The sequence below is a fragment of the Eschrichtius robustus genome, chromosome 8 (assembly GCF_028021215.1).
Source record: "Eschrichtius robustus isolate mEscRob2 chromosome 8, mEscRob2.pri, whole genome shotgun sequence".
NCBI lineage: Eukaryota > Metazoa > Chordata > Mammalia > Artiodactyla > Eschrichtiidae > Eschrichtius > Eschrichtius robustus.
The window spans coordinates 97,806,750-97,828,151 of record NC_090831.1 but is presented as its reverse complement, the minus strand read 5'-3'; the positions used below and the strand labels follow the sequence as shown (position 1 = coordinate 97,828,151).

Here is a 21,402-nt window from a genome sequence, read left to right as displayed (position 1 = left end):
GATGGCCCACAAAAGCTCATCAAACCCTTTAGCAAATGACCCAGTTTAGCCTGAGATTATTCAGAGCATGGAGGGGCAATGCTGGGAAAGGTCCTAGTGGAAGAAGGAAGCCAGTTTCCTGGTATGAGGAAGAGGTGATTCCAACACCAGTGGATCCTTGGCTTCCCTGGTTACAGTGCAAGAAGATTCTGGCCAGTAGGGCAAGTGTCAGCCCAGAGGAGGTCTGGAGCAGGAAGCGTTCATGAGTGCCAGAGGTGAGGTGACAAGGGGGAAATTATATCCAAGAATTATATCTTATAGTTTTACTTTTTAAATAGTTATAACACCCAAGTTACTACTTCTCTGTTAATAAGTGAGGGCCTATCTTTATTTGGAGTTAGTAACCAAGTCTGATCTTGGCTTTTATGGTTTCACTAAGCTAATTTTAAAAAGCATATAGTATGGGTGTCCCTCTGTGTGTGAACTTAATTTCTCTTGAATTCCATTATTCTCTTACACCTATTCTATAAAGAGGGACCTCAGCAAATGCCTAAAACCCCTAACATGAAAGACTCTGGTTTTGTGTATCCCTGATGCTGGATGTGCCAATATTGTTTGGGGGGATTTTACATGAATAAGTTGACAGTAACTGTATGTGGCTCTAAAGTCATATATAAATCAGTTCTTTAAAAATTAAGTTCCAGAAGAGGTTGGAATGAACATCTTAGCTATAAAGCATGTCCCTTTATTCTGTAAGCATTCCAATTTTATTAGCTTGGTAAAGACCTTTTATTTTTCATTCTTTTTTGAGTTCAGCATCTCAACACAACTTGGCCTAAAACCGTCTCAGGGTAGTAGAAGCTTTTCCTCAGACTCTGACAAGTGAAACTCCAAACAAAAGTTGAAGCTTATTGCTTTAAAATAATGCCACAAGTCTGAAAACACATTGCAGGTGCTACATTGACCCTAGTGGAGACTGTAGCTCCTCTGGTAAACTCCATTCTGCAGAAAAACACTGTGGAGGGAAAAAAATAAAGGGATGGATGGGATTTTGTGGAGGTCATTGTTTCCATTTAATCCAGAATTCATTTGCCTCACAAAGCACTAATTGCCATGTGATAAGAGCTTCCTGAATAGGCTGTGAAGACACAAGAATAAAAGGGATTGGTACCAACTGTGATAAAAAAGCCCAGTGTCTGTTTCCTAATGAGCAGAAATGTCACACTGTAAGCATGCACTTAGAAGATAATTCTGGTGACTACAATTCACATTTTAGAAGTTGAATTTGTTTTTCAAAAAATAGATCTCCTTTCAACAGAATTCAGATATTTACCTCCTCCTCCCCCCAAAAAATCTGTCTGCCTTCCTGTCTGTCCATCTATAATACCTACCTACCTGTCCATCTTTAGAGCCCTCTGCTGGAAGCATGGAGCATGTATATTTATTATACCTCAGATCTTGCTATTTGGAGAAATAATATGGTAGCACTAGAACAGGTAAATACGTTTTCTTGGCATAGCTTTGCATGTTTGCACCAGTCTCAGTAGAGCAAAAGGCTTCCATAATTAATTTTTTGTTCAGATCTTAAATGGTAACCAACACAACTGTATCATTTGATGAGGTAGAACAAAATACCATTAACAAAAAATTGATAATGCCTGAAATGAGGAGAAACCTACTAATAGGATGCATGCATTAGAATGTCTGAATGATCGGGAAGTCTTTTACCGTGATTTACTTACTGAATTCATTTATTTATATTTTACCTTATTCCAGAAAGGATAATAGAGTGTGTGAACAGAAATGCTTACTGCTGGTGAATGGCCTTTCAATGAAATTTTAAATGGAATGTTTAAAATTCCTGTCTTTCCTGAGAACCGACAATCTGAGAAAAAATGAGGTGTTGGAATTGAAGACAGCTTATCTATGAAGTTGGGTCTCTTGCTGTTATATGATTTCAAAATCAATCTTAAGAAAATGTAGGCAGTTTGACACGATGGCTATAAAGAGCACTCGTGTTTTCAAAAGTGAGACAGGACTAAATAGCAGTGCTAGTTGAAAATCTCAGGGCTGGAATATTCAGTAAATCTTGAAAAGCTGTATCCTGTTCCACTGGTGTGAAACAATCCATTCCTTGTGAGAGAATTTCTACACTGTAAGTCATGGCAGTTTGGGATTAATTTGGAGAGCTCAAGATTTCTGGTTTAAAATTGTACCTGGCAAGTACCTAACACACAAGTTCCCACTAAAGTACTTTTTAAAAGTGATAAAACTTCACAATAACAGAGAAAACTAGAACTGAGGTCTTCCTTTGTCAAGAATCTAGAAAAAAATTTCACTAACTTTAGGGGCAAGAGAGTGTTGGGTTTACTTTATTTGAGGCCTACCTGAGATTTAGTAGGAAAACACTTTTATCTTTCTCTTACCATCTTACCAATGATTCAAAGAAGCAAGATTTACAGCAGTTAGAAAATTGGGCATGTATCCTTTACTGCCTCTGCTTTTTGCTGCACCATGATATTATCCTCTACCCCCTGTCAACACAGGTCCTTCCACAGCCATTCAGAGTTTGGATCCAAGAAATCCCTGAGCAGGAAGTCGGCAGGCTTTGGTGAGACCGTGCTGCATCCAGGAAGTATATTATATCAGCACTCTCGGTGGGACGGGTACCAGAGCATCCTGCTTCCGGTACTGCAGTTCATCTCATGCATTTGTCCGCCAAGGCGGACAGCAGGAGTTCCGTCCACTGCAGCCAGTACTGGATCCTGGAGTTTAACTAGAAATTATAGACACCAGCCCGCCATTTGTCCAGTGACCTAAGGCAGGAATTCAGCTGGAAAATCAGTGGACAGCGAGTAAAATCAGTGATGGTCCACGCATCCTGCTTTACTGCAGAATTCTTCCTGTGGTTTCAAAGGATATGAATACCAATGGCAAGTTAACATTATACCTATGGAAGAATACTGCAGAACAGAACAGAGTTATCCTTCTGAAAACTCAGAAGAACACAGGTTAAGAATAACTTAAAGAGCAAAGAAGTTTGGAAAATTATGTTCATTCTCTAGAGAATGCAAGGAGATAGACTATGAAAGCAGGGCAAGAAAGCCATGATAGAGTGCAGGCTAAGCTTAAAAGGAAGAGTGTTGGAAAGGAGACGGATGAAGCAAGGAACTATAAGAACAACTAAAAATGCAATGGCATCATTAAAATTGTCCTTGAGATCATAGAGAGCAAAAGTGAGATGGTAAATGAATGTTCCATTCAGGGTTATGAAAGACTAACGTGAGGAGTTCACTCCCAGAATGCAGAAGAGAAGGACAGAGAGAGAGAAATGAAGAGATAAGGGGACAGATGTCCTTACAGAGAACAGCAAGGGAACTTAAGCCTTGTAGGTGTTCCTTAGAATTAGAACTAGAAGAGGAGAAATTAACAAAAACATAACGGAAGAAAAATTTCCCAAGCCAAAAAAAGTTTGTGCATATCAAAAGGATTTACCATATTGCATTTAAAATTGGGAGAAAGAGGCCCTAACTAGATAAATCTGGGCAACATTTTTTAATGAAAAGTATAATCTGTGTATCCCCAAGCTTCCCCATCACATAGGTACAAATGAGAACATATTATTCTTTAATAATTCTTCTTTAATAATAACTTAGCCCTGAAGTCTTATGGCTCTATGGCCTCACTGTCTAAGAAGTAGAACGTCAACTGAACTTTTTAGGATACTATCTCTCCCATGTCTCTGGAAGAGGCCGTGTCCCAGTCTTGGTCCTGGCCGGCATCTCTACCGTTGCTTGGCTCACAGATTCTCAGTACCACGGAAAACAGCCCAGACCAGCCACTGCTGAGTTCATCCTGTGGCTTTAGGATCCTGACGTTCCTCAGGCAGCTACAGCCACTGTCATGTGTCTTCCAGCCACGACTCTCCGTGTTGCCGCCCTACCCCCAGTGTGAATCCAGCTCTTACCTTTTTCATTGAAGGCTTAGCAATGGTGGAATAATATTTAAACTCAGAGAAAATCACTGGTGGCTACCAGATAAATTGTCTTTCAGAGCCTAAAACCCAGTCCCAAGTGCAACATCAAGGGACCCCTTTAAGAATCACTTCCCTCCTTAGCTCATTTTCAGACACTCAGTGGTCAAGACTAGTTTTCTTCCACTTTCTAGGAGTTCCTCTAAGTTTATGTCATAGTCTCCTGGGAGGCCAAAGACCTGGGGTCTTAAAGTCCCCAGGTAAGGAAGCAGTTCCCTCTTCCTTCCATGCTAAGGGCTTTCCCTCAAGCCTTCCTTTCATATCTCAGAACCTGCCTTTTCCTGTAAGGAGCCAGGGGCATAGTCACTGTCTTCATAGAAGTCTACTCCGGCTACCCTCAAGGATGTGCCCTTCCCCTGTTATGTAAAAGGGACAAACTCATCAGAGCACAGCAGAGAAACAGTAGGACAAAGATATACATGTTCTTACATTGTCCCATTCCAAATTATAAAGAGGGAACAGACCCTGTTGTGTCTAACACTTACTCTAAGTATGGGTGGCTCAATCCTCATATATGAGCTTTGTCAACTGTACTCGTTAGGTAGGTGCTACACCTGCACAGGTGCTTTTCTGCAAGACCTTTCCAAGAAGAAATCTTCTCCCCAGCATGTGGGCTGGGAGTGGGAACTCAGCCCTGGGATCATGGAGGTGGGAGGCTGACCTCCCCTCCACATTTTACTCCAAACATCATGGCCCTTGACATACATAAAAGGGCATGGCTTTCTGTCCCAGCACCCACTACATCTCCACATGTTGTTAGGCGAGATATCCTTATACGTGAGGATAAAGATTTTTTTAAAACCTTATAGGCTTCCAGGCAAGAGATTTTCATTTTCACGAAGTAAAAGTATCAGTCAGTCTCTACCTGGATTTCTGGAATTCAGTGCTTCCAGAAGAATGGGATCACATAGTTGATACAAGAATTGAATACTCATGAAGATGTCTTTTATGCAAAAAGTCAACACAAAGATATCCTCTGATATACAATAGCTGTAAGAAGATTACACCCCTGTATCCTTCTTAAAAACCAAATACAGGCGCCTGGGCTTTGAGCGGCGGCGGCGGCGAAGAGCGCTCGGGCGGACCACTCTGCTTTCCTGCGCGGCGCCGCCTCCTGTTCGGCCCCGCCGGCTTCTCCTCCCCAGACTGCCCTCAGCCCGCGCACCAGCCGGCTCTATTATGGCAACCCGCAGCCCCAGCGTCGTGGTTAATGATGATGAACCAGGTTATGACCTAGGTGTATGTTGTATACCTAATCATTTATGCTGAGGATTTGGAAAAGGTGTTTATTCCTCATGGACTAATTATGGACAGGACCGAACGGCTGGCTCGAGATGTGATGAAGGAGATGGGAGGCCATCACATCGTGGCCCTCTGTGTGCTCAAGGGGGGCGATAAATTCTTTGCTGACCTGCTGGATTACAGCAAAGCACTGAAGAGAAATAGTGACAGATCTATACCTATGACTGTAGATTTTATTAGACTGAAGAGCTACCGTAATGACCAGTCAACAGGTGACATAAAAGTAATTGGGGGAGATGATCTCTCAACTTTAACTGGAAAGAATGTCTTGATTGTTGAAGATATAATTGACACTGGCAAAACAATGCAAACCTCGCTTTCCTTGGTCAAGCAGAATAATCCAGAGATGCTCAAGGTTGCAAGCTTGCCTGTTAAAAGGACCCCTCAAAGTGTTGCATATAGACCAGACTTTGTTGGATTTGAAATTCCAGACAGGTTTGTTGTAGGATATGCCCTTGACTATAATGACTACTCAAGGATTTGAATCATGTTTGTGTCATTAGCGAAACTGCAAAAGCAAAATACAAAGCCTAAGATGAGGGTTCAAGTTGAGTTTGGAGACATCTGGAGTCCCAGTGAATCACCAGGAAAATTATCAGATGTTCTAGTTCTGTGGCCAGCTGCTTAGTAGAGCTTGTTACATGTATCTTCTAAGAATTTCATCCGTTTTGTATTTTAGAAAGGTCAGTTGCTGCATTCCCGAACTCTTTATTTGCACTATGAGCCTATAGACTATCAGTTCCCTTTGGGTAGATTGTTGTTTGACTTGTGAATGAAAAATCTCTTAAACCACACCACTATTGAATGAAAATATTGAAATTGTATCTGTAAGAAACATTGAAAGAGAAGAATATATTAGTGTTTTAATTGGTATTTTAATTTTTATATATTCAGGAAAGAACAGAAGTGATTGAATATTGTTAATTATACCACTGTGTGTTTAGAAAAGAAGCAGTCAGTTTCATATCAGTGACACCATTTAGAGGTATCGTTATGTTGGATAAACCATATGTCCTGGAGTTATTTTAGTAGGTTTCAGAAGTATTAACTGTATTTTCCCGCTTGTTCAGATTATTTCTGGCGAATCTTTGTCAACAGTTCCTTTTAAATACAGGTCAATAAGTTCTAAAAACCTACCACTTTTTGAAGTCTTCAATGTAAAAATCCTTAAAATAAAGGCTGTCTCTTTAAAAGAAAAAAAAACCAAATACACACACATCAACTATGCAGAGAAAAACACTGGAAGGAAACATAAAAATATTTACAGTGGTTGCTTCAGTGATTTCTATTCTTCTTTATTTTTCTTTGTATTTTCCAAAATTTCCTGAAAAACATTCATTGCTATTTTAACCTCTGAAAAGTAAAATATGCATTGGGAAAATTCAAATTAAAGAGCATCTGTAAGGGATAATAAAGAAAAAAATTATGGAACATCTGCAGAGGACAAAAACATGCTAGGAATTGTGTTCCCAGCTAATATACTGAACCTCAGTGTAGAAAATGGAGGGGGAAGGAGTATGCTCTTTAAAACAATGCCATCTCTTGCTATAAATATGTAAGTACTATATAAAATGTAAAATACTATATAAATAATATGTTTGCCAGTGTTTCACCTTAAAATGAAAGACTTCACATGCCCAATGAATGAAGCTAACCCCTAAAATAATATTTTTAATCTTTTGAAAGGCTGGTGACAATCAGAAAGGAAATTCTACACTCGTGTACCACTTTTTTCCCTTCATAGCATTTTTACCTAAGGTTTCTTCTTGTTTTGTTAATAGGTCGAGCAATATCATAATGTCATTTTCCACGGCCCAGAAGGAAGCTTGCAAGACTACATAGCCCATCAGCTTGCACTCTGCATGAAGGTAGGGATCACTCACGTACCCTCTCCTTTTCTTTGAAAACACAAAAGCGTATAGAACTAATCACTCTCTTATCACAGCACAGACAAATGGCTGCAGGAGTCCCCTGTGAAATAGTGAGAGCTGAAGTGGATACTGGTTTCTCCAAGGACCAGCTAGTAGATCTGTTCATCAGTAGCGGTAAGACCATCTCAGCAAACTGAATTGTGATAACCGAAAGGCATGCCCTTCAAGTAAGCCGTTATACGGAAATAAATGTTGTTGCTTGGGGATAAATTTAAGTTGACTTTTCAGTTACGGAGCAGCTGTGGGATGAAAACTGGGAACCCAGGTGAGCACTTGCAAAAAATTATTTTCATGTACATACCATTGCATCTATTGCACATCCTATATTTTTCTTCTTTTGTTTATAAATTATCTGTTGGGAGCATACTACGTAACTGGCACTAGAGGATACCAAGGGAGGGGGTGGTGGGAGCAGTCCACCTTAGCAGAACTAAGCATTGCGTTATTGGTGCAGTTAAAAATTGCACGGTGATAATAAGGAGATAGGTTTTTGGTTTTTTTTGTTTTTTTAAAAAATTATTTATTTATTTATTTATTTATGGCTGTGTTGGGTCTTCATTTCTGTGCGAGGGCTTTCTCTAGTTGCGGCGAGCGGGGGCCACTCTTCATCGCGGTGCGCGGGCCTCTCACTATCGCGGCCTCTCTTGTCGCGGAGCACAGGCTCCAGACGCGCAGGCTCAGTAGTTGTGGCTCACGGGCCTAGTTGCTCCGCGGCATGTGGGATCTTCCCAGACCAGGGCTCGAACCCACGTCCCCTGCACTGGCAGGCAGACTCCCAACCACTGCGCCACCAGGGAAGCCCCAGGAGATAGGTTTTTAGTAAATATTATTATTATTCATAAATTCTGTACAGCGAAAGCACCCCTATTGCTGCACCTGGGGTGCACTGCTTTCTCCACGTCATTCTTAGTATGCCATTGACTGGCACTTTGCTAAACACATGACATGCATTAACTAACTCATTTAGTCTCCACAACAGCCCTATGCAAGTTGGTATTATCTCCATTTCAAAGGTGAGGAAACAGGCATAGATAGTTTCAGTAACTTACCACAACTACGCAGTGGCAGAACCGTGATTAAACATGTTTATTAATATAAAGTTTTCATAAATTTTCTATCTTAGGCTCCAGAGCGTAACACCCCAAGCTTCAGCACAGGTGGAGTTAGTGTAACTCTGCATAGTATATAGCATGACTAGTGAAATAAAACTGAAATGGACCAACCTCTGGTCTCCAGAGGCTCAAAACCGCAGGGACCCTGGGGAGCAGGTGAAGGAGGGAGCTGTGAGCTGGGTGAAGGGTGAGTTGAAATGTGAATTCAAATCTCTTTTTTAGGGAGAGGGGTGATTCTTAACTTTGGAGCTGTGATCAAGGGAGATACCTTGTGGCTGGGACAGCTGGTGACCAGGTTGAGGAAGAGGGAAATTACCAGGAGTTCCTAAGTCAAGAAATAAAATTAAGAGGCAGGTTTAGAGGGGAACTGAGGAATCCACAAGCCTAGAAGCACATTTTGGGGACAAGAAAATCCCACCAGAATCTGAATGTTGCTCTAGTACTCAGGCCAGTCTTTGGCCAGAAACTAGTGAGAGTAAGCTACAGAGAAAAGCTGTTTTCTCTGATGATGATACTAACACTAGCTAATGTTTATTAAGCTTTGACTCTGTAAACACCCTGATTTATAAACACTTGAGACAAGAGGTTAAGTACCCTGCAGTGAGGACGCAGCAGAGTAGGACTCAAACTAGGCATTCCGGCTCCTCAACCTGACCCGAATCACTGCCCACCGCTGCTCCTCAAAAACTCACCTGCCAAAATTTTTTTTTCTCCCCTTAGTTTTATAACAAAAGCCCCCTATGGTTTTCAACGTTCAGTCTTGCTTCATTTCAAAGTAAGAAATTAAAATATTGTGCTCTCACCCTATCAGAGTAGATAGCAATTAGACTGAATTCTGCTCTAAACTTAGAGAGCTAGAAAAAAAAAAATCTGAGAACAGTGAATTAGGTCAAGAAGGATGCGAAGGTGACCAACTCAGCATTTCTGAGTCCTTGGGGAGCATCTTCTTAGAAAGAACTCTTCTTCCTAATTTCTCAGTTTGGTGAGTCTCTTGGCACCCCACACTTGGAACTCAGGTCTCCCTGGCAGACTTGAAAACCTAAACGCCCACGGGTGCCAAAAAGCCACCTTAAGGGGTGAAGCAGGCTGGTTGGGGCTGGAGGAGGGGAAGCCTGTCTCCATCGCCATGAGGGCAGCAGCTCCCAGCTGCGAGCAGCTGAGTGTAGACTCAGTGACGTGCGGTCTTGTGACTTGGAAGAAGAAGCCAGACATCCTGGTTTTTAAGTGAAAATTTGGGAGGTTGTTCTGTCAATGTTTCAATGTTTTCAACTGTCTTAATTTTTAAGCCATGTTAGGACCATCTAGAACCCCCAGGTCCTCTGAGTCATGGACCCCTCACTCCTGTCCCACAGCCAGTCCATGGTCATGTCCTGCCAAATGGATCTCAGTGTGCCTTTTTCATCCATCCGCATTGGTACCATCCCACTTTATGCCTCCTTTTACTATATTTTGTCTACTTTCCTGTAAGTGGCTGCTCTGCCTACCTCTTGCGCTCCCTGAACATCCTTCACAGACCACCAGAGCCCTGATTAAAAGCGCTCTGTGATTCTTGACTCCCATATGCCCCAGTCACCCACTGAACTACGTCAGTCCCATTCAGGGTCTTCCATTCTAGGACATTGATCCACTTAATTTGCTTATCGGACCCTTTTTAATTTAATTTAATTTAATTTAATTTTTTGAGATACAACATAGAGTAAGTTCAAGGTATACAATTCGTTGATTTGATACACTTCTATATTGCAAAATGATTACCACTGTAGCATTAGCTAACATCTCCATCACGTCACATAATTACCATTCCTTTCTTACAGTGAGAACATTTAATATTTACTCTTAGCAACTTTCAAGTATACAATAGATACAGTATTAACCGCTGAAACTTATTCGACTTACAGCTGAAAGTTTGTACCCTGTGACTGACATCTCATTTCCCTCACCCTCCAGCCCCTGACAACCACCATTCTACTCTGTTTCATCAGTTTGGCCTTTTTAGATTCTACATAAAAGTGATATCACGCAGCATTTGTCCTCCTCTGTCTGACTTATCTCACTTAACATAATGCCCTCAAGGTCCATCCATGTTGTTGCAAATGGCAGGATTTCCTTTTTTCTCATGGCTGAATGACATTACATTGTATATGTATGCCACATTTTCTTTATCCATTCATCTCTTGATGGATAGTTAGATTGTTTCCGTATTTTGGCTCTTGTGAATTATGTTGCAATGAACACAGGTGTGGGGATAATCTCTTTAAGATCCTGATTTCATTTGCTTGGGATATATACCCAGAAGTGGGATTGCTGGATCATATGGTAGTTCTATTTTTTGTTTTTTGAGGACCCTCCATACTGTTTTTCTTAGTGGCTGCACCAATTTATATTCCCACCAACAGTGTGAAAGGGTTCCCTTTCCTACACATTCCCACCAACATTTGTTAACTCTTATTGATGATAGCCATTCTAACAGTTATGAAGTGATATTTCATTGTGGTTTTGATTTGCATTTCGCTGATCGTTAGTGATGTTGAACCTGTTTTCCTGTACCTGTTGGTCATTTGTATATCTTCTTTGGAATATCTGACCCTTTTTAAAAATAGATATCTAAGCTCCAGCAGAATACAGTATTTCTTCCTCACATGTCCTTTGCTTTCCCACTCTCTATGTCTTTGTTTATGCTGCAGCTTTCATCTAGAATTACTCTAAAATTTCACCTAGAATAAGCACACAAACTGCCCCCTCCCCATAACTACTGCGTGGCAGGTACTATGTAAAGTACTGTGTTGTACAGGACTGGTTAAAATAGACATGGAAGCCCCTGTTTAAATACTCTGAGGACACCCCCAAATGAAGGCTTGTCTGATCCCTCCAGGTATGCCAGCTACCTCTAATGAACAGCAGTAGGCTTTGTTTACCTCTGTGCCCCACCTAACTATAGTTCAAGGCGGTGAGGGTATTATTTGGGCTTTTGTGTTGGCCCACACACGTTATGAGCTCCTTGAAGGCTAGTAATATAGCTTATTCTTCCATTTCACCTTGTACACTGATTGCCAATAATTACTTGTTGAATGAGTGGATGAACCTGATACAAGAAGTAACATGCACAAAGAAAAAGGGAATGTTAATCATATTTAGTTTCAGCAAGTGGAAGAACTTGCTTACAGTGGAGGTAGAAAGAAGTAAGATTAGAGAGTGCAGAAGTTGCTGAGACAGTAGTTGATGATAGGGCATAAAAATAGAGTGAATTGGATTTGAAAAAGGAAGTTTTCAAATGACAGACTGAGGCCAAAAAATCTCCACTCTACTCTCTTATGTAGGAAATCGTGTAGCATCTCCAAATATTAAAGGATTTTTATTCTGTATTTGGCTCAGTAATTTATATGTGTGAAATCCCTCTTTCTTTTTTTAATAACAAAAGTAAGATATAAACACAAGATTCACCTGCTAAGACCTTGAGTGCAGTTACCCAAGTTAGCAAGTGGAGCTTATCATAGATCCCTCATTTGGCTTATTCCCCACGTCTGGTCAGTCCTGAGTTCTTTTGAATCTGCTTCCTGTATCTCATCTCCACATCCTGCTCTCCAGTCCCCCTACCACCTATCATTTCTTGCTCAAGGGCCTATGGAGGCCTCATCACTAATCCTTCTTATTTCCTCTGCTCTCGCTCCTTCCCAAGCCCTCTGCAGGTTTCCAGAGGGCTCACCCTAGAATAAAAAACTGCTCATGACAATTTCCTGCTGTTATACTCCAGTGGCTCCAGAATAAACGCTGAAGGTCTCTGAATGTTATGTCAGGAACATTACCGTCTGGCTTTGGACCTTTCCCTTGCTGCTGTCCATCCTCATCTTCTAAAACTCCATCCACCGTCACCATCATTTTCATAGCAGTAGGCCCCACTGCTGCTGACTGGTGGCCAATGAAGAGATCATGGAGAACGGAGAACGTACACTTTGAGTACATGGGGACACCAGAAGCTTCTGAGCAGTGCCAGGGAATCACAAGTGAGCCAGAGGGAAGGATCTAGGGATGGTGTGGTGTCACTTCTTTTGTAGTGCAGAAAGCCCCTAGCAGGGAATTTTCTTTTGGTCAAAGGGTGATGGAAAAGGACAGAATGTAGAGAAAGCTGAGATCTGGATCAGAGAAAAGGAGTTTCTAGGCTGTTCCACTTAAGCTTTTAGAATAATTAGAGGACAGGAATTATGTATCAGCTACTGTCTTGCTTTTTTTTTTTTACGAAGAAAGTAAACTGATCAAATCATATGACTACCAAGTGAGGAATATACTGATTCATATGGTGTTCTAAACTTATTCCTGGTTTCTAACTTTATTTTCTAAAAAAAAAGAAATAGAGATTTAAACTACTTACGTTCAGCTGGAGGTTAGAATGTTGAACTTTCATCTTCCAATGGGCGTAGCACATACATTACCTTATATGTTCCTCTCTATGACTCTGTAGAAGAAAGCCAGTGAAAAGAGACACAGAGAATGAATAAAAGAAGTGTATGAGTGAAAAAATACAAGAAGGAAGAGTAGCAGATTTTTTTAAAAATAATCAGCTTCAAGAATCGAAAACTTATATGGAGACTAAAATGGTGCCAGTGAAGAAAAGAATGTAGAACAGAAGATCAGTTCAAAAAGAATGGCGTAGCACTTATGCAAGCAATGAGTATTTTGTGTTTATTTTAAAATAACATCTTCCTTCTCATATTGACTTTTGAGAGAGACCATCACATCACATGGCTCCATTATTTGGTAAGGAGGGTCTGAACGTATATTAGAATTGGGTCATATTTCTTCTCAGTATAAGGTATTGAGTTAGGTTAGCAAGACAGATAGTTTTTAAAATTACATGTGACAGTGGTAGTAAAAAAAAAAAATTAAACACTAGATTGGTATTTTAAAATAATACTTAGGATTCCTGAGAGAACTTTCTACTTCAGAAGTAATAAAGATAGAATTACTGTAATAATATGTAATTGAAGTCTACATAATTGAGTTTCCTCCTTGGACGCTGCGTTACTGGAGGCTCTTTGGAGGTCTGTCCCTTGCTTCTCATCTGGACTCAAGAGTGTCATCCCTGCAGAGCCTTGTTTTAAGTGGACAATGTAAAAGATGGGCTGCTTCCATCTCCAAAGAGGAGATTATGGACTTGGGGTCACCTTAGACATAAAGGAGTTCGGATTTAACTATAAATGTGATATGTTCATTATTTTTAAGCCAATGAGTCTTGCTCTAGAACTAGCTATCCAGAACTTTTAATACAAGGGTATGCAAAACTGGACTATAGCCCTGAGCCTAGCCAAGCGGGTGTCTGATTAAGATTACTAACCTCTGGAGAGGGGCAGAGCTGACATACCTATAAAGCTGGAAGCAGGGAAAAATAAGGGTAGATTAGTTTCAGAAATAGGGCTTTGAATTAGCATGGGGCAAAGGGAATCCAAATGGCTGACTTTCCAACAATAGGCCGAAAGGAATCTCCAGCTATAACATGGGGTGAGAGGCCATCTTATGTCTCCACGAACCCTGATCAGAGGCTGAATAATCCTTCAAACCCAAAGGTGTAATGAGTTTCTGTTTCTACGGTTGGTTAATATTTTAGAATTGAAACCATGTTAAATAACTTGAACTAGACGTGCTATTTCACAACTAAAATGAAATTTACATTTGGACCAACTTGCTTTAGGATGTTGAACTTAAGTGGTCAGATGGAGAAGCAGATGTTACTGAAAAAATTGAACATATGAGGCCAGCAGCGTTGAAGACAAAGCTTTTCACCAAAAAAAACCAGTCTGTTTGACCCTTGATTGGTACCTCAGAGGAGACCAAGATGAACAAAGATGAAGTGGAAACCCAACCCAACTGTTATGAACAGCACCCCACACCCCTTTTGTCTAGGACACAAGCTGTCCATTAAATGTGGGATTAATTAAGGCACTGACAATACAGTCCTTGCTTGTGGACTCAGGAGAATGAGTTTGTGTCTCTTTCCAAGAGACCTCCTGCAATCCTATAAACTCGTTTATTTCCAGCCTGAATCCTCCCTTGCTGCCTCCATGCTTTCGTCCCAGCCCCTGCCGGACATCTCAAGAGCGATGCCTCACTCATCACTCAGGCCTGAAGCATAACCCGTCACCACCTCCCCTGCCTCAAGTGTACTCCTGCTCATGTGCTCTCTGTCTCCATTCACTGCATGGCCTCTTCTCCGGTAGGAACTTCTGAGTCGTCTCTGCTATTCCCTCTCCGCCCCTCTCTCAAGACATCAGCCACTGAGCTTTGCTCACTCCATCTCAGACTGTCCTTTTGTTCTGTGCCTGGGCCCTGGATGAGCCTCCTGTTACCTCTTGTCCCCACCTCAGCAGTAAGAGCCCGTAGATGTGTCTTCTTGTTTCTTCGCTCTCTTGTCAATTCTTCACACCAGAGTGAGATCTCAAAGCAGGAGTCAAATCCTGTTTATCCCCTCCTTAAAGGCTTCCACTGATCCCCAGAGCTGGTAGTTACTCCCTTCTGACATGACATCGTGGGCCTTCCACTTTTCATTTGTGGCTGGGTTCTGAGACTTCATATCAGCAAGTCTCACCCTGGCTGCACATAAAATGCCAATGCCCCAGGCCCAGCACTGACCAACTACATCACAACCTCTGGGGTTGGATCCCTGGTGACTGTAATGTGTAGCCCAGAGTGAGGACACAGCCTGCTGCCCTACTGCCCACAGATGGGGCTCCTGGCTTCCATTCCACTGATGTGACTCTGTACCCAAGCTCCCAGCCTGTGCTGACTAGACACATGTATCAGCTTTGAGCTGTCTGTCATGCCACTCTTGCAACTAGTCTCACCTTGGTTTGAAGCCCTGGTCCCTTCTAGGACTGAGCTCTGCCTGGCCTCCATTCTTCTGCCTATGCCATTTCTTAAACCTAGAAAGCCTTCTTCTGATCTGTCAAGATGCCATTCCGCGTAACGGGTCCAGTTTAAAATGCCACATCCCCCCAGTTGGAATCAGTCATCTTCAGCATGCCGTAGTGCTTAGCATTGTATGTACAGCAAGGGGGCACTGGAAAACATTTGTTGAGATGCAATTACATGTTCCTGGAGACACGTTCTAGCTGGAACTAGCCATACACTTAACACAAATCAAGGCAAAACTGGAGACCTTCAGTCCTTAGTTACAGAAAAGCAGATACATAGACCAACCTGGTCTGGTTTTGTTGTTGTTACTGGGTTTTGTTTTGTTTTTTTAAATCACTGGGTATAAAAGATTTGTTAGTTTATCATTGTTGTTTTAAAAAACGATAGGTTTATCATACTTCATAACAAACATATTTTTGAAATAACACTTGAACCTGAGAAGCATAGAACTGTAGCACTCTTTACTAAATAGCTCTGTGGAAGGGGACGCAGCACACGCCAGACACTAGTGTAATAGCCCCAACAAATACAACTCAGTGGAGAGGTGGCTGGCTTTGTTTCCTGTCTTCTAGTTTTTAAAGCTTTATAGCATCCAGAAGAGCTATTTCAATCTCAGAAGAGATTCATTTACAGGGACTTCTTTTGAAAGTGAAAATGTGTTTGTGTCTATAGTAACTAGGAGGTGGAATAGAGTATAATGTACTATCATAAGTGTTTGTGAAAAGTGGAATACTTGACAAAATCACTCTCAAGTATTTTAAATTAATCTTTTTTGCAAGGTTAACTTAGCTAAGACTAGGGCATCTTAGAATCTTCTAAAATATTAAAAAGTGATTTTAATTTTTTATTCATTGGTATATAGGAAGTATTATTTATAAATATGTGTGTATATATATATATATATTTCAACTACAATATTAACAACATTTGACTGCTTTCCAGGTGCCCAGGCACTGTTTCAGTTACATTTTATCCACTGACTTGCCTTCTATATATAATAGCAATCTTCCATTTACTTTCCATCTTTCACTTTGGGTTGACATGCAGTTCAGCCCCCCGTCTTTAGTGTGAGGACCCCTAAAATAAGACTCACAAGTCCAAGATTGCGGTCCTTCCTTAACACTATTTCTGAAACCTGAGTCAAATCTCTTTAACCTCTCTGAGGTCTGTAAAATGAAAGGAGGGATCTGCTGGCCCCTGAGGTCCTGTCTCCATAATTTTATGAATATTTTACATATGTGTAATTTAAAGATCATTTAAGGATTTTAACATTTTGTATTCTGAAATATCCATCTATAAAATACATACCGCCTATTTTTACAGATCAATGAATAATTTAAAATAAAATTGTCATTTAACCACTGACCGGGTCACAAAATAGAACATACCCAGCTTCCAGAATGGGCCCATGTGCCCCACCCCTGTTCACAAACCCTTCCTTCTGGAGGTAACCACTAGTCTATCTTCTGTGATAATCATTTCTTTGCTTTTTTAAAATAGTTTTACTATCTATGAATCCCTAAATTATAAGGTTAGTGTTGCCCCTTTTTGAACTTCAAATGATGGCATCATATTGTGTGTAGCCTTTTGTGATTTGTTTCTTAATATATTGCTTGTGACAAGTCTTCATGCGGTTGCTTGTAGCTGTAATTTGTTCACTTTCATATCCGTTGTATGAATATACTCCTATCTAGTCTGTTGTTGGTAGAGATTTGAGTTGATTCCATTTGGAATCTGTTGTGGAACTAATGTTGGATCATTGTGTGTGTGTGTCTTCAACTGTATTCAGTAATGCCAAACTGTTTTCCAGAATCCTATACTCTCCCAGCAATGTCAGAGCATTCCCATTGTGTCACGTCTTTGCTAACACTTAAATCTTTGCCAGCTTGTATAGGTTTTTGTAAAATCTTTAATCACTGAATTTCCTTTTTGACCACAGCATGTCTGATCCCAGTGAAACAATCTCCTGCTAACAAGAAAATCATCATCATCTTAGAGAATTTGGAAAAATCTTCATTGTCTGAGTTACTGGGGGACTTTTTGGGACCTCTGGAAAATCGCAGCACTGAAAGCCCCTGTAGTTTCCAAAAAGGTAAAGATGGTGGAGAGACCATGCTGAGAAGCAGACTGCTTTGAGATCCTTCTCATCTTTCTGTTTCACAGAGCACATGCTATGCTTCAGGGTCGTCTCTCTTTCACTTATTTGAACTTGTCCCCTATTGTGGCTTGCTGAGGTTGGACTGCTGCTTTTGGTTTGTTTCAGGAAACGGAACATCTGAATGTTATTACTTCCACGAGAACTGCTTTTTGTTGGGAACCATTGCCAAGGCCTGTCTCCAAGGCTCCGACTTGCTGGTGCAACAGCATTTCCGCTGGGTCCAGCTGCGGTGGGATGGCGAGCCCATGCAGGGGCTGCTGCAGAGGTTCCTAAGGAGGAAAGTCGTGAATAAGGTAACAAACCACAGGCACGGCCTAGTGCTGGGAGAGGGGCCTTTAGTGTCAGGCGACCCAGGCTTGAGCTGTACCACTTACTGTGTGGCTTCCAGCAAGTAAAATTTGGGGATGTGCAAGGGTTAAATAGGATAATGCATGTAAAACCCATAGCAGTTTCTGGACTATATTAAGTATTTTAAAAAGCAAATAGGTTTTACTTTTTTTATGAACTATTCTCGAGGAGTCTCTCCAAGTTCTAAATGCTGTGGGAAACAAGATTAGAAAATTAATCACTCTTCTTAAGGAAAAGCTACTGCTTCCTTGGAGCCTTCGTTATCCATCACTCAAGGCAGTTTTAATATTTGTTACAGTGCGCTATTAAAAAGTCACATGGAAAAAATTAGAAATCTCTATATGTTGACAGATTTTCAAGAATAATAATCACTTCTAGTGATTTTTCAGAATAATAAAATATTCTGTATTCTATCAAGATAACAAAATTAATTCAGTGCTGACCAACTGGAGTATATCACTATTTAATATTCATAAATTGGGCCAGTAGCTGAGTGTCTGGGTGGACTTGAAATAAAAGAGCTCGATTTAGCAAGACTTTATCATTTAATCCTGCACAGTTGGGCCACACTTGGAGGACAGGATCTTCATTGTATCAGCACAGGATTTTAAGCTGTAGGTAACACAACACCCCACTGCTAGCTGCTTCACACACACACACAAAGGCTTTTTTCCCTTGTATAACCAGATGCCTTGCAGTAGGTGTTGATGATGTCCATTCACACCTTTGTGATGTCAGGTCCCAGGTCTGGGTGAGTCTCTTGGCCTCCCTTCAGGATTGCAGGACTTTGGGCGTCACGCCCTCACACAAACTTGTTCATAGGCAGGAAGCAGGATGTTGTGCAGAGAGGGAACTTCGGCTTCCTTTGTCTCCTCCTTATCAGGGGGAAAGAATCTTTTTCTGAAACTCCCAGAAAGAAGATTTCCCCGTAATGGTTCATTAACCAGACTGGTTTCATGCACACCTCTCCGCCAGAGACCTTGGCTAGAATTACCTTCCCAAGGCCAAAGCTCTCCACCAAGTTCCTGAACAAAATTCAGTGTCTGTTATGTTAGAGTGTGTGAACGTACATGCATTTGTGGAGTTGGGGCCGTGGGAGGCGGGTGGAGGGAGAAGTGTGGGATGGGAATGCCTTTGGTAATTCAGTGAACAGTGCCTGCTAGTGGTGATTTGCATTAGTATCTGAAATTCCTAACTGAATCAGAAATCCTCTGTCCCAAGCTCTGCTAAAGTCAGTTGCCTGGTCGTAAATATATTCTTTTGACCAAAGCACGTCTATTATATGACCTCAACCAGTAGGAAGAAAGGTGAGGCAAAGACAGTCATAGGTATACAGCTTTTCAGATTATTGATACTTCCATTAACTTCATCACTATTAATATTTAAATCTTATTGCCAAAAAATTCACCTAAATAATTGCAAAAGATACCAGTTTTTTATCTTAAAGACTTCGTTATTTTTAGAGCAGTTTTAGGTTTACAATAAAATTGAAAGGAGGGTACAGAGATTTCCCATCTACCTCTTGCTCCCCACACATGCATAGTCTCCTCCATTATCACCAGAACGGTGCCTTTTCTTATCAAGGAGGAACCTACACTGACACATCAAAATCCCTGGTTTACCCAAGAGAAAAACATGGAACGCTTCACGAATTTGCGTGTCTTTCTTGCACAGGGGCCATGCTAATTTTCCTCGAAAGGTACATCTTACCTGGTAAAGTGTACCTCCTTTTCCCTCCTCTGGCTCTCTGGTAAACGTAGTTTGAAAAGGATTGATTTTACTTATTTTGAAAGGAAAGTTCCAAGCTTCAGGCTCTACACTTTCCTCCATTGTGTTTGTGAATGGGCAAGTGGGGTGTGCTGTGAAGAATAGAAAGGGGAGGGGAGGTAATGCCTTTCATTTATCAGGAGTCACTTCAAGTAGGTTAATAAAACGGATTCCTGGGGTTAGGGGTACAATGGGAATGAATGACTCGTGCAAAACGCCAGAAATCTTGTAACTGCAGGACGGAACCAAATATTTGGGGGCGCTTAGAAGCACACTGGCAACGTGATCAAAATTTCTTCTTCCAGCTCCTTACAGGGATATAAGTAAGCAGACCTTTTTTGGACAATACCAGGCTTTCTAGTATTTAATAAAAAATAATTATACTTTCTTTAGTAGGAAATTAATATTCAGCTATTAATTGTAGCACATGATCTCATTCTCGCTGGAAGAGGATCAGAGAAAGTGGGAGAAATATGATTGTTCCTCTTTTGATGAAAAGGGAAACTATGATAACAGATCCCAAAGCCTCATGTAACACAGTGATGTTACTTTAACGGAGCTGCTAGAATCACTGAACCACTCTTTCATTTTTTCTAGGCCAAATTCTCTCCCCTCATGTAGGACATAAAAACATTCATGTATTTTCCTCAGTCTTAATATCATAATTCCTTGGTAAAGTAGAGATTTATGTGAATCTGCTTTCTTATAAAATACAGAGTCAGTTGCTGTATCTGACTTCTAAATATTTGAGAGATTTCTCCTCATAGTAAATAAATCTTTGTCCTATTGTGACCCCTCTGTACTACCAAAAAGGGACCTTTTATAAGATATAATTCAACTATCCAACTATAAGATATAATTCTCCCATTCAACTGTATGTTATACAGTATTACTTAAAATTTGCACATTTTAAAATTTGAAAACATACTTCTTTATGCTGTCAGAGCATTTTGATGAAGTTAGCATTTTATCTGAGCCTTCCTTCTAGGGAAATTAGAAGTAATACAAGGTGAACATGCCACAGATCCAGGTATGCCATCTTATAACTTTCCCAAGATATTAAAATACTTAATGTAATTTTAATTTCATTTATTCAGAATCCTTTTTTGAACACCTACTATTTGCAAGACCTTGTGAGGAATTCTATACACATGTGAAAAATGATTGCTTCCCGAATTGATGTTTAAGAATTCATCCAAGTAAGACACCTCATCCAAGGTGTCTTACTGCGCTATCGTGTCTGAATCCTTTTATTGCATGTAATAAGCTACAGATCTGTATCTCGTGCTAACACACGTCATAGAGTATGTTATTACCTAGCCCTCTTCCAGCCACCCCAAGTGAAGGTAAAATCAGATTTGGCTACAGTTTTGTTTTACAGTTTGAATTTTTATATTCTTAGTTTTGGAGTGTTCGAAACAAAAGGACAAGAAGCACCGTTGTAAACCAAGCCCCCGTCTTCCCCCTCCCTGTCTCTAGTTCAGGGGTCAGGTGCCCTCTCCCTGCGACCCCGTGTGCAAGACGGTCGACTGGGCCCTGGCTGTCTGGCGCCAGCTCAACTCGTGCCTGGCCCGCTTGGGCACACCGGAAGCACTTCTTGGGCCAAAGTATTTCCTGTCTTGTCCTGTAATCCCAGGGCACGCCCAAGCGACAGTGAAGTAAGTGTCATTGATCCTTCTTTGCCTGTTTAAAGTAGAGCCCTGGCTGATCGGGAATGTTTGGGGGTGAGAAAGCTGAAGGGGCCACCTTGTGCCACCTCTTGTGATGAACATGGAAAGCCAGTGCCCTGTGATCCTGTCAGAGGACGACCGTGACTCGTGTGGTGGGTACTTCCTAAGGAAACTATTTTTGCTAAGGCTAGATAGATCC

General features: G+C 41.1%; 1 protein-coding gene and 2 pseudogenes across 3 annotated transcripts in view; 2 read left to right on the top strand and 1 right to left on the bottom strand.

Moving 5' to 3' along the window:
* CTTNBP2 (cortactin binding protein 2) overlaps positions 1-21,402 on the top strand; it is a 154,053-nt gene that overhangs the window by 121,076 nt on the left and 11,575 nt on the right. For all 3 annotated transcript variants that reach the window (XM_068549358.1, XM_068549360.1, XM_068549359.1), the window contains 5 exons: positions 7,096-7,182; positions 7,260-7,359; positions 17,200-17,352; positions 17,524-17,711; positions 21,013-21,191. In XM_068549358.1, the coding sequence (XP_068405459.1) occupies positions 7,096-7,182; positions 7,260-7,359; positions 17,200-17,352; positions 17,524-17,711; positions 21,013-21,191 (707 nt within the window). The remainder of the gene's footprint in view (positions 1-7,095; positions 7,183-7,259; positions 7,360-17,199; positions 17,353-17,523; positions 17,712-21,012; positions 21,192-21,402) is intronic.
* Positions 5,192-5,848, top strand: LOC137768527 (hypoxanthine-guanine phosphoribosyltransferase pseudogene; annotated as a pseudogene).
* On the bottom strand, positions 19,396-19,458 carry LOC137768927 (U6 spliceosomal RNA; annotated as a pseudogene).